Source organism: Catharus ustulatus, chromosome 4 (assembly GCF_009819885.2).
Source record: "Catharus ustulatus isolate bCatUst1 chromosome 4, bCatUst1.pri.v2, whole genome shotgun sequence".
Classification (NCBI taxonomy): domain Eukaryota; kingdom Metazoa; phylum Chordata; class Aves; order Passeriformes; family Turdidae; genus Catharus; species Catharus ustulatus.
The window spans coordinates 71,897,384-71,912,643 of NC_046224.1; the positions used below are offsets into that span (position 1 = coordinate 71,897,384).

Genomic DNA, 15,260 nt, shown 5'->3' on the forward strand with positions numbered 1-15,260 from the left:
ATGGGGGCAGACCTTAAAAACGAAGAAGTGAGAAAGGAAATTTTGGTGTAAATGTTGTAATTTGGATGTTTCTCCGTGTCTCTTAGGACTACAAAGTGCTTGGAGATAGGCAAGGACTCAATGATCCTTATGGGTTCCTGACAACTTGAAATATTCTATAATTCTACACAATACATTGTAGAGCCTAATATTTCATAACACAAGGAACTTTGACAATTCAAAACTAAAGAACTTATTAGGTCATTGCATCCAGTTTTCAGTGTAGGCTTTTTCAGTCATGTTGACTACTTCTTTAAAGCATTTGGAGTTCATCTATCCATCTGGATTAGTACCTGCAGCACCAGTGGAGTGTCCTGTGGGTGGTGGTAATGCTACAGCAATAAAGGCTCAAGCTCAGCAATCCTTCTGACATGGCTGACAGACATACAGAAATGTTACTGAGTGCTGAGATGAATAAAACAAGCTGTTTCTACAGCAGTGCACAGGATCTGCATGTTTGTTCCTGGTGTGTGATTCATTGTGTGAAGTGCAGCATGTGTGTGTGCACTTAGCATTGCAGGCAAGCTTTTGTGGTGGTTCAAAAGCATTCTAAATGTTTGCTTAACTTGGATTATTCTAAAAACACTGTTGTGTGTTAGCTTCATAAATGTGAAGGAAAAGTATGTTAAAATATAATAGTAAAATTCAAATTAACTTATTTATGTTGTCAGTTAACATTTTATCAACTTCTATTTTGTATGAATAACATCTGAAATTGTCAGAAAATATAACCAGTTGCAGATGATAGCTTACATCACATTAATGCATAGTATGGAAATCCATACGAGGAGAGAATTAGCTGTATATATGTTGATATGCATTACAGTAAAAAACAAGGAGATTAGTGTTAAAATGCAAAACATATTTACATTAGTACAGACAAAAATAATTTCATAAAAGCCTTAATAATTTAAAGGGCCTATGTAGCAATTGGTCTTCTTAGTGAGGAAAGGTCTTCCCGAGGAGTCTGATGGGTAGCAGTGACTTGCCACTTTTCAGGAATACCTGATGCTCCACTGGTCTTCTGTTGTTTATATTTGTCTTCCTGTTTTGAAATAATTTTAAAATGTGAAATCTTCTCATTTGAAACTTTTTATTATTTACTGTGATTATTTGATTTTTTTCCCCATGGTGTTGGGCTGTATGTCACCACTGGAAATTCAAGAATTTCATAGAGAACTGTAAAGGTGACTTTTGTTAAGTGATGCAGCTTTGTTTCATTAAAGAATGAGTAAAGCCATAGATATGAACAGTTGGTTTCAGTGTCCAAATTAGGAAATTTTAGGGGATTTTTTCATCAGGCACATGGCCTAAATTGGGTACCAAAAATCAAAGGATGGGAAATTATTTATTCTGAAAATCTTGGCGTGACTTCAGTTGAAAGACTTTGGTGTTCATATTTTTAAATCAGAAGCCTGAATTTGATTCTACTTCCTTTTATCTAATACATTACACTGTAACACTACTTGACGTGATGTACTGTGAAATGGAGAAAAATTCAGAATAATGGAAAAGAATTTTTACTTTTGTGAGCAAAATGTTTTAGGAGCTGGACTGTCAAAAAAGAGTAGTTATCTTAAAATTGCCATTAAAAATGCAAAAGAAATTGTTATGTCCAAAATGAGTGGAATTCTTCACTGTAATTCAACATAAAGATTCTCACTGAATTTTTCTTCTTTCATATATGAATGTAATGTTTTTATTATTTGATTTGAGGTGACTCTGAGAATAAGCATCTTCTGAGATGAGGTATTTTGCTTTTGTTAGTTTTATTGTTGTTTTTACTGGTCCCAGTTGGTATCTTCTTTAAAGCTTTATCTCACTGAACGTGACCTGGCTCTCCAGCTTTAATTAGAATCACCAGACTTCTTTCTCTTCTTTGTAGTCCTGTTTTGCAAAGATGTTTCAGTAGGAATGTGTATTTATGGTAATATTTTTAATGTACTGTATCTCTCAGAAGTTCATTAGCTCTTTATTTTATGATGAAAAGTCCACATGCACATTGCAAATTGCTGTTTGCTCTTGCTGTACGTGCAAACAGTAGTGCTTTCTAGAAAACATTCATAAACCTCTAAGCTCTTGCCATCGTTACACATAAGCCATTCTCCTTTTACTATCTTTAATCTTGTGCAAGTTTTTTCAGTTTTAATAAAAGTACTCATAGACATTAAGGATTTTTTTAAAACTTTAATGTCCCTTTGATAGGGATATGTGCTCTGTATATGTGCAACTGCATTCAAAAGATTTAAAAGAACATTAAACTTACAAAATTAAGCTCTCAAACTGGGGGACTTGCCGATCTTTGTTTCTTTCTTTCTGTTTCTTTCTTCCTAATAAGCTTCCTTGTGCACATATATTATGAAGAAATTTCCTCTTGACTGTCTTCTCATAAAATGTACCAGTTGCAGCATGCTAACTTAAGGCACGTACTTTCTGTATTTTATTTTATTGCTCCAGTTAAGTATGTGGTCCAGTTCTGCACATTATTCAGTGGTGGTGTGAAGATGAAATTGTTCTATGACAATCATCAGTATTAACTGCAGTGTTTAAAATAGCAACAGAACTGTCTTACTGAGCAGTGAATGGAGTGAAACCTAATAAGCAAGCTTTTGAGGTCTCTTGACATTAAAAATATGAGTCCATATATAAATATTTCAAAAGATAGTTTGCATATATAAAAATATGATTCTCTGACTGGCTTTGAAGAGTGAAAGTTATCTGGCAGAGAAGGAAGAGCATTCTTTACAGAACCACAGTATGAAGTCTTCAGTTTCACAGAACTTTGATGGTGCAAACGTCAAAGGGCTGTGGGCTTGTATGTGCTGAACCTTTTCCATGATTATCTATATGAGGTATTGTAAAAGTGAGAATTTTCATTGGGTACCACGGGCATTGAGATGCGATGAAATGTGTTTTCATGTATCAAATGGCTCCAGGCCTTTTTGAGTTCAGAGATTTGGGTTTTCATAAATTAACAGTTGGGGAAATTTTAGTTAATGCCATAGATACCTATATATTTTGAAAAGTTTATGACCCAACTTTTGTTCCTTGTTGCCATCAAACATATGGAGGGATAGTTGTGTCTTGCATATGATTCAAAGCCAGGTTAAATGGAGCTTTGAACAACCTGGTAAAGTAAAAGGTTTTATCAAGATTGATCTCAGTATTACAAGCACTAAGTAATTTCCAGACTTCAGTAAAGCTTGTCTTTGCCTCAAAACATCTACCTAATATATTAGAATGTCATTAATTTTAGTTCAGACATGAGTAGGGGGATGCCAGTAGTGCATATTCTTTAGTTACTCCATCCTTTGAAATGCATATTTTATCTGGAAAAATTTTTTACCACATAGGACATTATCTATTTCAGACATATTTTGGTGAGGGTTGAGGCTTTGTTGATATTGTTGTCTCTTATCTAGTTAGTTGGTTATAGTAATAAAGGTCAATTTTCCAATATGTGAATCTAGCTCTACAAATTTATGAGAAAATACTTAATTCCTCTAATATTAATTTAAAAATTGAGTAAAAATTCTCATATGGAATTGACGTATTTTCATTTTCTGTGTCAACTTATCTGTACTTTCTGTGTTTATTTTATTGGATAGATAGAACTATTGTACAAGCTGAGTTGGTGCCAGTTGGTACATTCTATTGTACAATGAGTTGTTTAATCACTGAGCAAGTCTGCTTTCAAACTGGGCAATGTGCCCATTGCCAATGTGCAGCACTGGGTTAGAATAACTCAACAATTACACTGGTTGTGTTTAAAAAGCATCCTGACTCAAATCAGCTGTAACTCTTGGACAGGGTTGTTAAGTATGCCAGTAATTTTTTAACATCATCAGAAAAGGACTTTTCTTTTTTTATTGGTCTCCAGAGGCCATCAGCACTTTTTCACCCTAAGAGTTTGTTTTAGCACCAAGGAAAATTTGCTGTCTTCACAATTTTCCCAGCTTCAGTGGGCTTACAGTGGAAAAAAGCAGAGCTCAGAGTTGAACCTACATGTTTTTGAAGGAGCTCAAAACACTGACTAGTTGTATGCCACATAATTGGAACATAAATATGTCACAAAGAGATACGTTCTTGATTATACTTTTGTTATGAGTTCTGAAGAAAATATTAAAGAAGGGTTGTTTGTGATCTGTTCTAAAAGTATTTCTGAAACACAGAAGAAACATTCTTCCCTGTCTGTGTGGATAACATACCAGATCTGAAGCTGGTATATCATTCTGTTTTCTAAACAGTAAATTAAAGAGCCGTCTCTACTACTTGCATGATGTTTTGGGGAAATCATGCAACCGAGGAATCTGTCTTTTATTCCAAAATCCAAACTGCAGATATAATTATGGAGAAAAGGGCTGAGGAAGCAAAGCTAGCCTGTTTTGTTTTGATTGGACTAAAAGTTTAGACTTAAGTTCTCTGTGGTCAGGAGGCTGAGATTAAAGGGTCTGTAATTAAATTCAATACTCCATGTGTCTTAATGCCCTGAAAGGCCAAACCCTGTCTGCAGGCAATGGTAGCTGCCAGGATCATCAAAAATAGTCCATAGGTGCAAGTGAAAAGGAAATTATGCTCAAATAGTTTGTTCTTACTTGTTGTGTCTTGTTTGTGTAAAAAGAAATGATAGGAAATCCCTCAAAACAGGTAGATCTTGAGGTTGAAAATAAATTGTTTTACTTCTGGAAACAGATTGCCTAGTTCTTGTAGGTAGTCTTCTATATTCCAGTCATGTTTCAGTAGTTTTTCCTTTCACTCCTGTTTTCCTCACATAGAAATAGTGGCACCCAAAGGGAAACAGGTTATTTGATGTCTGTGGTTTTATATGTATGTGTGTGTGTGTGAATATGGAAGAGTTTTCTTCCCCAAAGTCAGAAGAGGACAGGTGCATCTTTTGAGTAATAGTTTATACAGAATAAAAAATAATGCTTTTGTTTCAGAAATTTTCTATTTAGATTAATAGTAATGAGCAAAATGAAGCCTTCTTTTGGCTGAATTAGCAATTGAGGGTGATGCTTGAGGATGGGTTTGGTGCTGGTGACCTTGTGCCACCAAGGAAGTGGCACTTGATGGTGCCACTGTTCTCTGGCCCAGCTGCCCAGTGCCAAGGCTGACAGAAGCAGCTCTGGACCATGCTCTGAGTGCTTCTCTCTTTTGCAGGCAAGTTAAAGATCAAAATAAGAAAGTAGCAAATCTGAAGCACAAAGAACAAGTGGAGAAAAAGAAGAGTGCACAGATGCTGGAGGAGGCCAGGAGACGAGAGGATAACCTTAACGATAGCTCCCAACAGCTTCAGGTAACGTGGGGATTGAATTAATGCACTTGGGATAATGAGCCAGACTCTTCACTCTGCCTTCTGATCTGTTCTCATAGCTGTTACCTAACAACTTTGTTACTGATTGTTTACAAGGACACATCTGTCCTACAGCATTTCAGAGAAAGCAGCCTCTCACAATTGCCTTCATATCTTAGTCCGTTTTCACAACAGGAAAATATATTTTTAACTGTCAACTTGGTTATGAAGTGCTTTGTTGAAATAATTGTATCAGTCCTGTATTGAGATTGGTGTGATGTTTCTTTCTTCTCTGCTCTTCTAACAGCCTTTTGCTTTAGCTGTTTTGTGTGTTTTCCCAGCTGCTTCTACCTTATACTGAGCTCTTTTCTTCAGTAAATGAAAGATAACCAAGTAAGTATTCTTAGAGAAAGCTGGAATTGTTGTGGGATAACTGGAGGACCATGTTCTCTATGTGTAGCCATCCTTGTTTATCTCATGAATTCTTGGTTTGCTTACTGGTCAGTTGGCTTTATTTCTGAAATGATCATAGTGTTGCCCCACAGAGTTATCTGGTAACCTCAAATCTGCCCAGACATAAGAAAGTCACTGGTATAAAAGCAAGTCAAATATTTTTCAGTGTGCTGTGTCTTGAGATTAGCTGCAGGAGGTTTATCAAACGGTAAGTTTTCAATTGCTGTCATAAAAATATTAAACTACTGGCATGGAGTATACAGCAAAGATACCATGATGCTAAGTGTAGAAATAATAGACATTTTTACTGTGTTTTCTTTAATTTACAAAAATAACTTTCTTTTTGGTGAGTGAAAATAAACATGGAAACTGTACCCTACCCTGTAGTGTTTAATTTTGTTAATCTTCAAAGAGCAAGCCTTTCTTTGGTGTTTTCCTTTGTTATCCTAGGTTAAATCCTGTTTCTTTTTGTCAGCCAATATCTTAATGCATTTACAGTGAAGACACAGAATACATCCTAAGAGTTCTCTAGTAAAGATAAATTCTCTCCAAACAGATACTCCTTTACTTTGTTCTGTGGGATGCTGGGGGGATGTTTTCAGCTAAAACTTTGCAAGAACCACACAAACGTGTCCATGGAGGAACGCTCTCAGATGCACCATTTCGTGGTTTTCTCCATCAGCTCTTCTATGTACAGAACATTGAAATAGCTAAGTTCTAAGTGTCTGAAAATGATTTCATAACTACCGACCTTTATAAAAGGTGGGAATGTGGGATTTCTACATCTGCTAATCAGTTTTGTGGCTGTAATGCTGTGACAATTCACAAGGCTCTCGTTATGTGGCAGGTATGTTTAAATAACTCAATCTCGCTCGTATTAGTGAAATGTCTTTAAAAATTCCTAAAGCTACTACAATATTTGGTTAGATCTCTAATCTGCATTTGAGTAAATCTATATTTCAAGTCTGAAAGGACAGCTGGTGCTTGACATTTGCCTGGCAATTACGTAGATGGTGTATTCATTGAATGACACCATTCCATCAGACCATCATCTTTGTTTCAATGCAGCACTTAGAGATTTTAAAATGGATGGCTTCCTTTTCTGGCTCTACCCCCAATTATTCCTTCCCTTTTCATTTTTCTATCTTCTTCACATAAGTAATATGCTGAAAAAAGCCTGAAATTTGTTTTCTCTCAGTTGCTATTCGCATACTGAAACCACTGGGGTTTTTTTAAAAAACAATAAATTATGTAAAATGTTTGTACTACATAGCAATGGACAGAGAGTGATATTTCAGTTACTGAGAACTTTAAGTCCTGTTAAAACTATTTAACACCAGTGTCTGGTACATCAAGGAGATGGTACAGTTTTGGTGGTAGAAATGAGACAGCTTTTGCTCAGAAAAAAATGGTGGAAAAAATGGTGCTGCTTTATATCAGAGTTCTTTAACAATGTATAGCTGCTCTTGCAATTTTTTATCCAATTCTTTACTTATAAAGTGTTTTAAGCAGTTGAGAGGTCATAGATATTAAAATGTGAATAACATGAATATCTTTACCTTTTCCCACTCAGGTTTTCCAACTAGACATCTCTGTAGAACAGTACATACATTTTTGCACTTTGCTTGTGTTGTGTTGTATTCTGCACTGGTGTCTGTGCTTTCTATATAATTATATGCAAGTTTTTCTGACATAAAAAATAGACATTATTAAATGCATTAAATAATTTAAGATTGAAGTGTGATGTGATAGTCAACACTGAAATGTGCAAGTTACCATGGTATTAATGTTACTTGATTTTCCCTAGTGCTTTTCTTGCTTTTGTGAACATAATTGTCCTGTTTGGGTGGGCTGATTTTAGAGAACCTTTCCCCATATTCAGCACAAGGCTGAAGGGAATGCTTTCATTCACAGATGAAAAAGGTCTGTATGCTCTAATGAAAATATCAGGCTAAGGTAAAATATGGAGTGTTTAATGACAAGTGACAGGTTCAATAAAAGCTCCTTCCTTTAGAAGAGCCCTCTGCTTATAGCCTCCCTCTCTCAAGGACTGCAACATTTTGGTTTCCTGGAAGTAAAATTTACCCAGGACCACATTTCTTAGTTGTGGAGACCTGTCTTCTCTCTAGACTTTTAAAGGGCACTGCCTTGTAATCGATTAAAAAAATTAAACCTGAGAGAACTGTAGATATTTAACGTTTTTTTTAATGCAACCATTGTTGGCTTTGAGGTCAGGACACACAAGCACCAATTTCAGATAATTTTGGTCTTGGTGGTTTTGGCTGGAATTAATAATAAGACATTATGAAATGCTTAAAAATATGTGATCTGCATGTTCTTTGGTTGACCATCTGCAATCCAGTCAAATAAACATGCTCCCAAGCGCACAGTGCTCCTCTCCCTCTCCCTCTTCCTTTCCCTCTCTTCTCTCCCTAACAGGCCTGTGGTTTCTTTCTTCCTGAATCCAGTAACAAAATGTTCGTTTATTCTCAGAGCTCTGCTGGTGGAAATTTGGTATTTTGGGGAGTGGGGGAAGAATGAAAACCATAATGTCTCAATTCTAGTGAGGTGGATAAATGGCTTTCCAAATTTGTCTTTTCCTCCTGGGTTCCCTTAAACCACAACTCTCCAGAGATCTGAGAGGTTGATGAGTGTCTGGTCTATAAGCAGGATGAAAAAACAAACAAACAGTTGGGTTGGAGTAGAAAATTTTTGCTTGAAGTGACTAAAGCTTGGCTATTATGAAAAATAATTGATATGCTGTTTAGTTCTAGAAAGGTAGCATTTACTGGAATTTAATTATATTTGAATGGATACTTCAAGGTGGTTTCTGAAATAAAGTATGCATATTCTCTTGTTCTATCACTCTAGCATCTTCCAGAGTGTTTCCAGAATTTTCAGAATATCAGTTCTGTGGGTTTGTGTACTATTGAATCTGTGTTGCAGCAGGTATCCATCAGTTGTTTGCTGCTGACAAATGATATGTCCAGATGGTGTGTAAGTATGTTTGAGTGCTTTAATGAGCATCTGTAGAAAGCAAGTAAACTTATTAGTTCTTCTTTTCTTTTTCCACACCGAAGTTTAAATAATTTAATGTATATTCCTAATCCAAAAATTGTAGATGCAAGTATATGCTGTTTGTTTCTTGTGATAATGTATTTCTTTTGTCATATTGGAAAAACCTATCTTTTCAGTGGAAAGAACTCTACTTTTAATCTAAACAAATATGCACCTTTATGTTCAGTGATGTTTTTACCATGATCCAGGCAAAGCTTAATGAAATGGATAGATAAGGAAATACCTTCTCATCTCATAAATGAACCTTCCAAATTCATTAAATATCAGCCACAATGCCCTGAGACTGCCAAGTGTTTTAGAGCCATTTGGACAATGCCCTCAACCACATGCTTTAACTTTGGCCAGCCCTGAGCTGGCCAGGAGGCTGAGCTGGGTGGTTGCTGGAGGTCCTTTCCAGCTGAAGTAATCTGTTGTGGTTAACTGTTTGTTATGAGGCACCACAGCATGTGCCAACACAAAAAACTGAAAACCCAAGTGGAGCCCTGTACATCTGAGCTTAAATTACTGAAGAGTTTCCTCTTGGTATGCTGTGATTGGATTTGAAGGTGGGGTGGACATCTCTTGACTGTGCCATAATGAAAATTATGCTGCACTCTCATTAGACTATTAGTAAAGCAAGATTATGCTTTCCTAATTAATCTCTGAATTTACTTTTGGACAGTGACTACAAAATTTCTGAAGAAGTAGTTAAAGTAAACCTTCCCAAGCCTAAAGTTCAAGATCTTCTTGAAAATTTTCTAGGCATGATCAGATTTCAAGTAAATTGGTTATACTGGTTAAATACGTTAGATGTTTTCCTGGGATAAATGACTTTCAAGTGTGGAGTTCTTGGCTAATTACTGATTTCCATATAGATCACTGGCATAGCAGATTCCAGTCTTGCCTGCCAGATGAGTGTACAGCTCAACACGTTACAGCTCACAAAGCAGTCAGCTGCTCCATTTCAGCCTGGCAGAAATCTATTCTTTAAAGCCATCTTGCATCTGCAAGGTTTGTTCCAGAGGACAATCTGACATATCAAACATGTGTCTGCTCACTAAGCTCAGATCGAAATGTTCTTTTTCTCTCTCTTCCTCTCCCAGACCTTTTTAGCCATTAGTTACATCATGGAGAGGTTTTGGCCTCCCTGTCCCTGGATAATTCCCTGTGCTGCCAGCCTTGGAGATGTTAGTATTCCCTGGGCCTGAGCAGGTGCCATCAGCACTTAGGCAAGTGGCTTTAATTTCACTTAAGGCTGCATTCAGGTCTAGGTCATCCTCATCCTGTTCTCCAGGACAGAGCTCATGGCATCAGTTTTTGAAACGATACCAATTCACGTCACAATTCATTTTTAAACAATTTTTTTAGTACTTTTTGAAAGGATGAGTTTTTTCTTGTCAGTTACTAAGTAGGATGAAACTTAATATTGTTCTCAATAATTTCACTAAATGTGGTTCTGAGATCATGTGAATCAGTGTTTTACTGTCTGCTTCTCTGTGTTGTGGGACTTCTGTTAGTGAAAATGCAGCGATTATGAACAAATACAGGCTCTAAAGATCAGTTACACCTCATAAAAATCTAATTGAAATAATGGTATGCAAATTTTCCTCCTTTTTTATTTGGGCAGTGGTAGCCAATAGTTTTGGACTCATCTTACCCTCCAACTCTTTCTCTCAGAGATTCTGTGACAGCTGACTTTTCATTGCGAAACAGGATGAACATATGCAGGAGAGACATCAATATGCATCATGATTCATTAGTGATATAATATCCCAGTAGGAATTTTCGTTTCCATCAGCTTTTACAATACATTACAGAAAATAGAGTGTTCACAGACTTTTCATTCTGTATGTATTTGGAGGATTGTGATTTTCAGCACAGTGTGTTGCAGTTAGTGTAGATACAGGCACATATTTAACCCTGGCAGATGCTTTGAAGAAAGCTAGTTCTAGTTCTGATCATGTCACAGCCCTCTGTCAAGAGAGATTTTTCTTATCTGTTTTGAATGTCTGGGAGAAGTTCCAAAAATTATGACCCTTTAGCTAAACATTTCATCACTTAGAGCGAGGGGAGGTTTCTTGAGGGGAGGTGAGGAGGAATTAATTTAAATTGTAGCTATTTTTGGGAATTAAAAATAGTAATTGAGCATTCCTGGATACATATACTTTTACAGCATAGATAATGCATGAATGATGGATAGACAGCCTCATTTCATTCCATATGTGTGAATTAATATAGTAATTATAGACAAGACTCAGTTTTTCTTCAGTTGTAATGCTCTCTAACTGAAGAAGGGCTTAGACATTTTCACAGAGTTAGTGCCTTAACATTTTATCCTTCAGCAACACAGAAAAAGGACTGAAAACTTCATTGCACAGTGGAGAAATACTACACATTGATAGAAATTCATAATATCGAGTGCCACTATTGTTACATGGTATTTTCATGTAAAAGTTGCGCTGTTGGATTTCCGTCCTAGTGAGACAGCAGTACACATAAGCATGAGCTTCTGTCATACAAAAAAGGTTTCTCCCCTTTTCTCTTTTGAAATAATAAAGTACAATGTGGATTTCAAGGAAGAACATGAAAATTTATTTACAGTATGCCAGTAAGCTCAACAAGGTAAGAAAAGCGTCTTGAGATTAGTCCTTTTTATCTCTTATGCTTTCACATGTGTGCCTGGTGGACTCAGCAAGACAGTAATTCTCTATTTACTTAAAGGAAGCTAGCTCATCAAGGCAAGCTTCATACATATTAAAACTTAGGAGTATTTCCCTGGATCTGTTTCTAATACCAGTTTCCAACTTTTCCTTGCAGAAATCCAATACCTATTTCTCCAAACAGCTGCATAAAAGTATATGGTAGTAGGGGTGACTATTAAAAAACTTTATATTTACCTCTCATTTCTTAGTTTTCTTGGATTCGTTAGGCTTTGGTGTGTTAACGTTCTTACAATGTGAGCTGTGATCCACAAGCAAACTGTGGAGACAGTTGTGTCTCCAGTTTTATTGACGGCATTTTTTTGATGAATTATTTGCAAGGTCTGACTGATTTTTGCTTGTGTGTGAAATATTGCATGCTGAAGCATCAACAAAAAATACACACTTTTGAACATAGAAAAGGATTTGTCTCAGAAATTAATTGTAGAAAGAAATTTCAGCTTTTTTCTCTAAAATAGAGTATCAGAATAAATACATGACCTTGTTCTTAATTTGATATGGCAGTTCTTACAGAGACAGAATCTGTTATTCTGCATAATCAATGTTTATGACATTAAATCTTTTGTTAAGGAATTACCTTCTCTTGTGTCTGACCAGGAGAGAGTGCTCCATTCAGAATACTTGTTACCATAACATTTACAGAAAGGAAGCTTGAAGGGCCCTGGCAGTTGAAATGGAGAAGCATTTCCCTGGATAGCCACTAAGCCATCTGCTCTATCAGTTTTCACTTTATGGTTTGGTTTAGTTTGCCATACATTTATTATGTTCAGGTTAGATGAATTCTTTGCTTTCACATCTTCAAAAAAGATGAGCCGTTTGACTTTGTCTTCTTATGTAATGTAAAAATGCTCTACAGTTTTGAACAGACAGCTGGAAAGATTTTGTGGAAGTCACTATTTACAACTAGCATTAGGCAGTCTCCCAATTATCCCAGTATTTCCCTTAACTGCAGATTGAGATTTGTATTGAGAGAAAGCCATTATAAGGCCTGAGAGTTTTTAAGAGGAAAGAAGACTCCCTGCATCCTAACATTCTTCTGTGATCCATCAGGAATATTATTCCCCAGACACACTTTCACCCAGTCTTTTCTGCAGAAACATGATGTGTCAGTGGAAGATGAAACCTGCTATTTGTGCTCTTGCCTGTTTGGCAAAGGGAAGGGTTGGTACTCTTCATGATCTGCCAGAAACTGAGTATAGTGAGGACTGCACAGCTGAATGTGTGCCAACAGCCTTAACCACTGGATGTTTTTTGCATAGGCTTTTTTCCCCAACATTAGTATCTGAGTTCAAACTGCTTTCCTAAAAGCTGTCAGAGAGATTAATGTAGCTGTTGACAACATGGTGTGGTTCCTGTGAGGAGGTCTCTCCTGAGAGTAGAAAACATTGAGGGCCAGATTTAAGACAAACAATAGGAGCACATCGAAGGGGAAGAACAGCTCTCTTTTCGTTTTGGTGTCTTATTTCATGAGCCTGAGAAATGGTAATAAATTTGCATTTTTTCCTTCTTCTTGATTTTTTTTTTGTGTCTCTCATAAGACTTTTTTTTTTTTCTACTGTGTTGAAAGTGGTTTCTAACTCATCTCTCCCCAAGAATAAAAATGCCCAGTTACCATGGGTCATTTCATAGTCTTATTGTTTAATAAAATTGCTGTTCTCCTTTATTCTTCTTTTGCACAATAGAAGAAAGGAGATGGGGCGATAATGGGAACCTCAGATAGAACTCAAAACTTATTTAAAAGAAAAAATACATGTGAATTTTAATTTTTTTTTACTTCTATACTGTGGGAACAAATACTCAAGCATTTCCTTAAAAATATTTACAGTAATTTCACAATTATAAGCTGCACGATTTTGACTAAAATTTAGCTCCCACCCCGGAAATGCAGCTTACACTCAGGAGTGGCTAATATATTTCCAACCCCAGAAGTGCCAGCCAGGGTGCTGAGCTGAGCACCTGCCAGTAAAACCCGGGATTGCACGATTGTTACAAATTGGTTACTCTGTTGTGCGGCGAGTGCAGGCAGGCTCCATGCCGGCAGTGAGGGAGGGGGGAGGCGGGGGGCTCCCTCCTTCAGGCAGCGCAGCCTGGGGGCGAGGTGGGGGCTCCTGCTGCCACCGCAGGAGCAGGCAGGCTCCGTACCCGCCTGCTGCCACCGCCGCGGGAGCAGGGGGGCTCCATCCCTGCCTGCCACCACGGGGCAGTGCCGGGCCGGGGCAAGCGAGCCTGGCGGGAGCGGCCCCGCTAAGCGACAGCACCGAGCTGGGCCACCTGGCCCCGTTGGCAACCCCGAGCGGGCCGAGCCCGCGCGGCCCGAGCCAAGCCAGTAAACCCCGCGATCCCGCGATTCTGTTTCTATTTGGCAATTTTGTTGCACGCGGGTCCTCGCTGCAAACGACAGAGTGGCTTATAATCAGGTGCGGCTTATGTATGGACAAAGAACGAAATGTTGCCGACACCCGGAGATGCAGCTTATAATCGGTGTGGCTTGTAATTGTGAAATTACTGTACTCTAATTCATTTCAGATAGTACTAAGCCTAATTAATTTCAGTCTAAATCTGTATTATTCTTTAATCTTGCTTACTAAACTGCCTAAAAACAGCAAACCAGAGAATGCTGCTGTGCCACTGAAAGTGTGAGCAGTGCATTCCCCCTGTGAATGTACAGTGATGCTTACCATCCACCACACAAATGGATGTGGAAAACAGGAGAGGTAAAGGCAAGGAAGAAAATAGTAAACATAAGTACAGGCTTCTGTGCGGACAGATATTAAATGAAATTAAATACTTGAACATGGAAAAGAATGAGTGAAGACAAGAGCCAGGGAGTACTTCATACCACTGAGAATAATAGAGAATCATTTTGGAATATTTGGGACTGGAGGGAAACAATAACTGTTTTTTTCCTTTCCTCTGAACTAGTTCACTCTTTTATAGAAACAATTGGAATTTTTATATAAAGAAGTGAGAATCTCTCAGAATGTGTTTTCATTTTCTCATTCTTTTGGGTTTTAAGCCTGTTAATTTTAATGATGATTTTTATGAATGTTATAAGTTGCCTATTAAAAGCTATTGTCAGTGTAACACTGCAAATGCACATATGAAAAGCTGTTATTTTCAAACACCTAATTTCAGTATTTTTAAGCTCACTGTTTCCTGATTGCTATTTAATTGTCAAATTTTTACATTTTCTGTATCCTATTCTATTCTCATTTTCTTCAAATGTGTCCTTTTTCTTTGGATACAGTGGAATAGCAGATCAGACATTTACTAGTAAAGATAATGAGAACAGCTTTTAATGTCTTAAGCCAAGCATTTCCCCAAATTAATATGTTTATTTCTGGTTTGTAGCTCAATTCCATGTTATATCAGGGCAGATCTTCTGGAAATTACCTTCACTTGATGCATCTGACTTTCAGGGGGATTGTGGGTGCATTGGGATGTTCCTGGATGGCATGAAAAATCAGCGATAATTTATTTCTGATGGGAAATTGTTATACTGATCTCTAGTTTGAAGATGGGGAGAAAGTCTTCATGGAGTGAAATGAAGAAAGGGATTTTTTTAGCTTATAATGTTTTGTGATTAGCAATAGGATCTTGATAGAGGGCTGCTTTAAAGGACGCAGTTCATAGCACAAATACAAAAGCTGCTCTACTATGATGCATATCAAGAAAGAGGCATCAGAGGCTAATATCAA

General features: G+C 37.2%; 1 protein-coding gene across 13 annotated transcripts in view; it reads left to right on the forward strand.

Moving 5' to 3' along the window:
* Positions 1-15,260, forward strand: part of ERC1 (ELKS/RAB6-interacting/CAST family member 1) — a 282,848-nt gene that overhangs the window by 147,274 nt on the left and 120,314 nt on the right. For all 13 annotated transcript variants that reach the window (XM_033057010.1, XM_033057019.1, XM_033057014.1 and 10 more), the window contains one exon: positions 5,200-5,335. In XM_033057010.1, the coding sequence (XP_032912901.1) occupies positions 5,200-5,335 (136 nt within the window). The remainder of the gene's footprint in view (positions 1-5,199; positions 5,336-15,260) is intronic.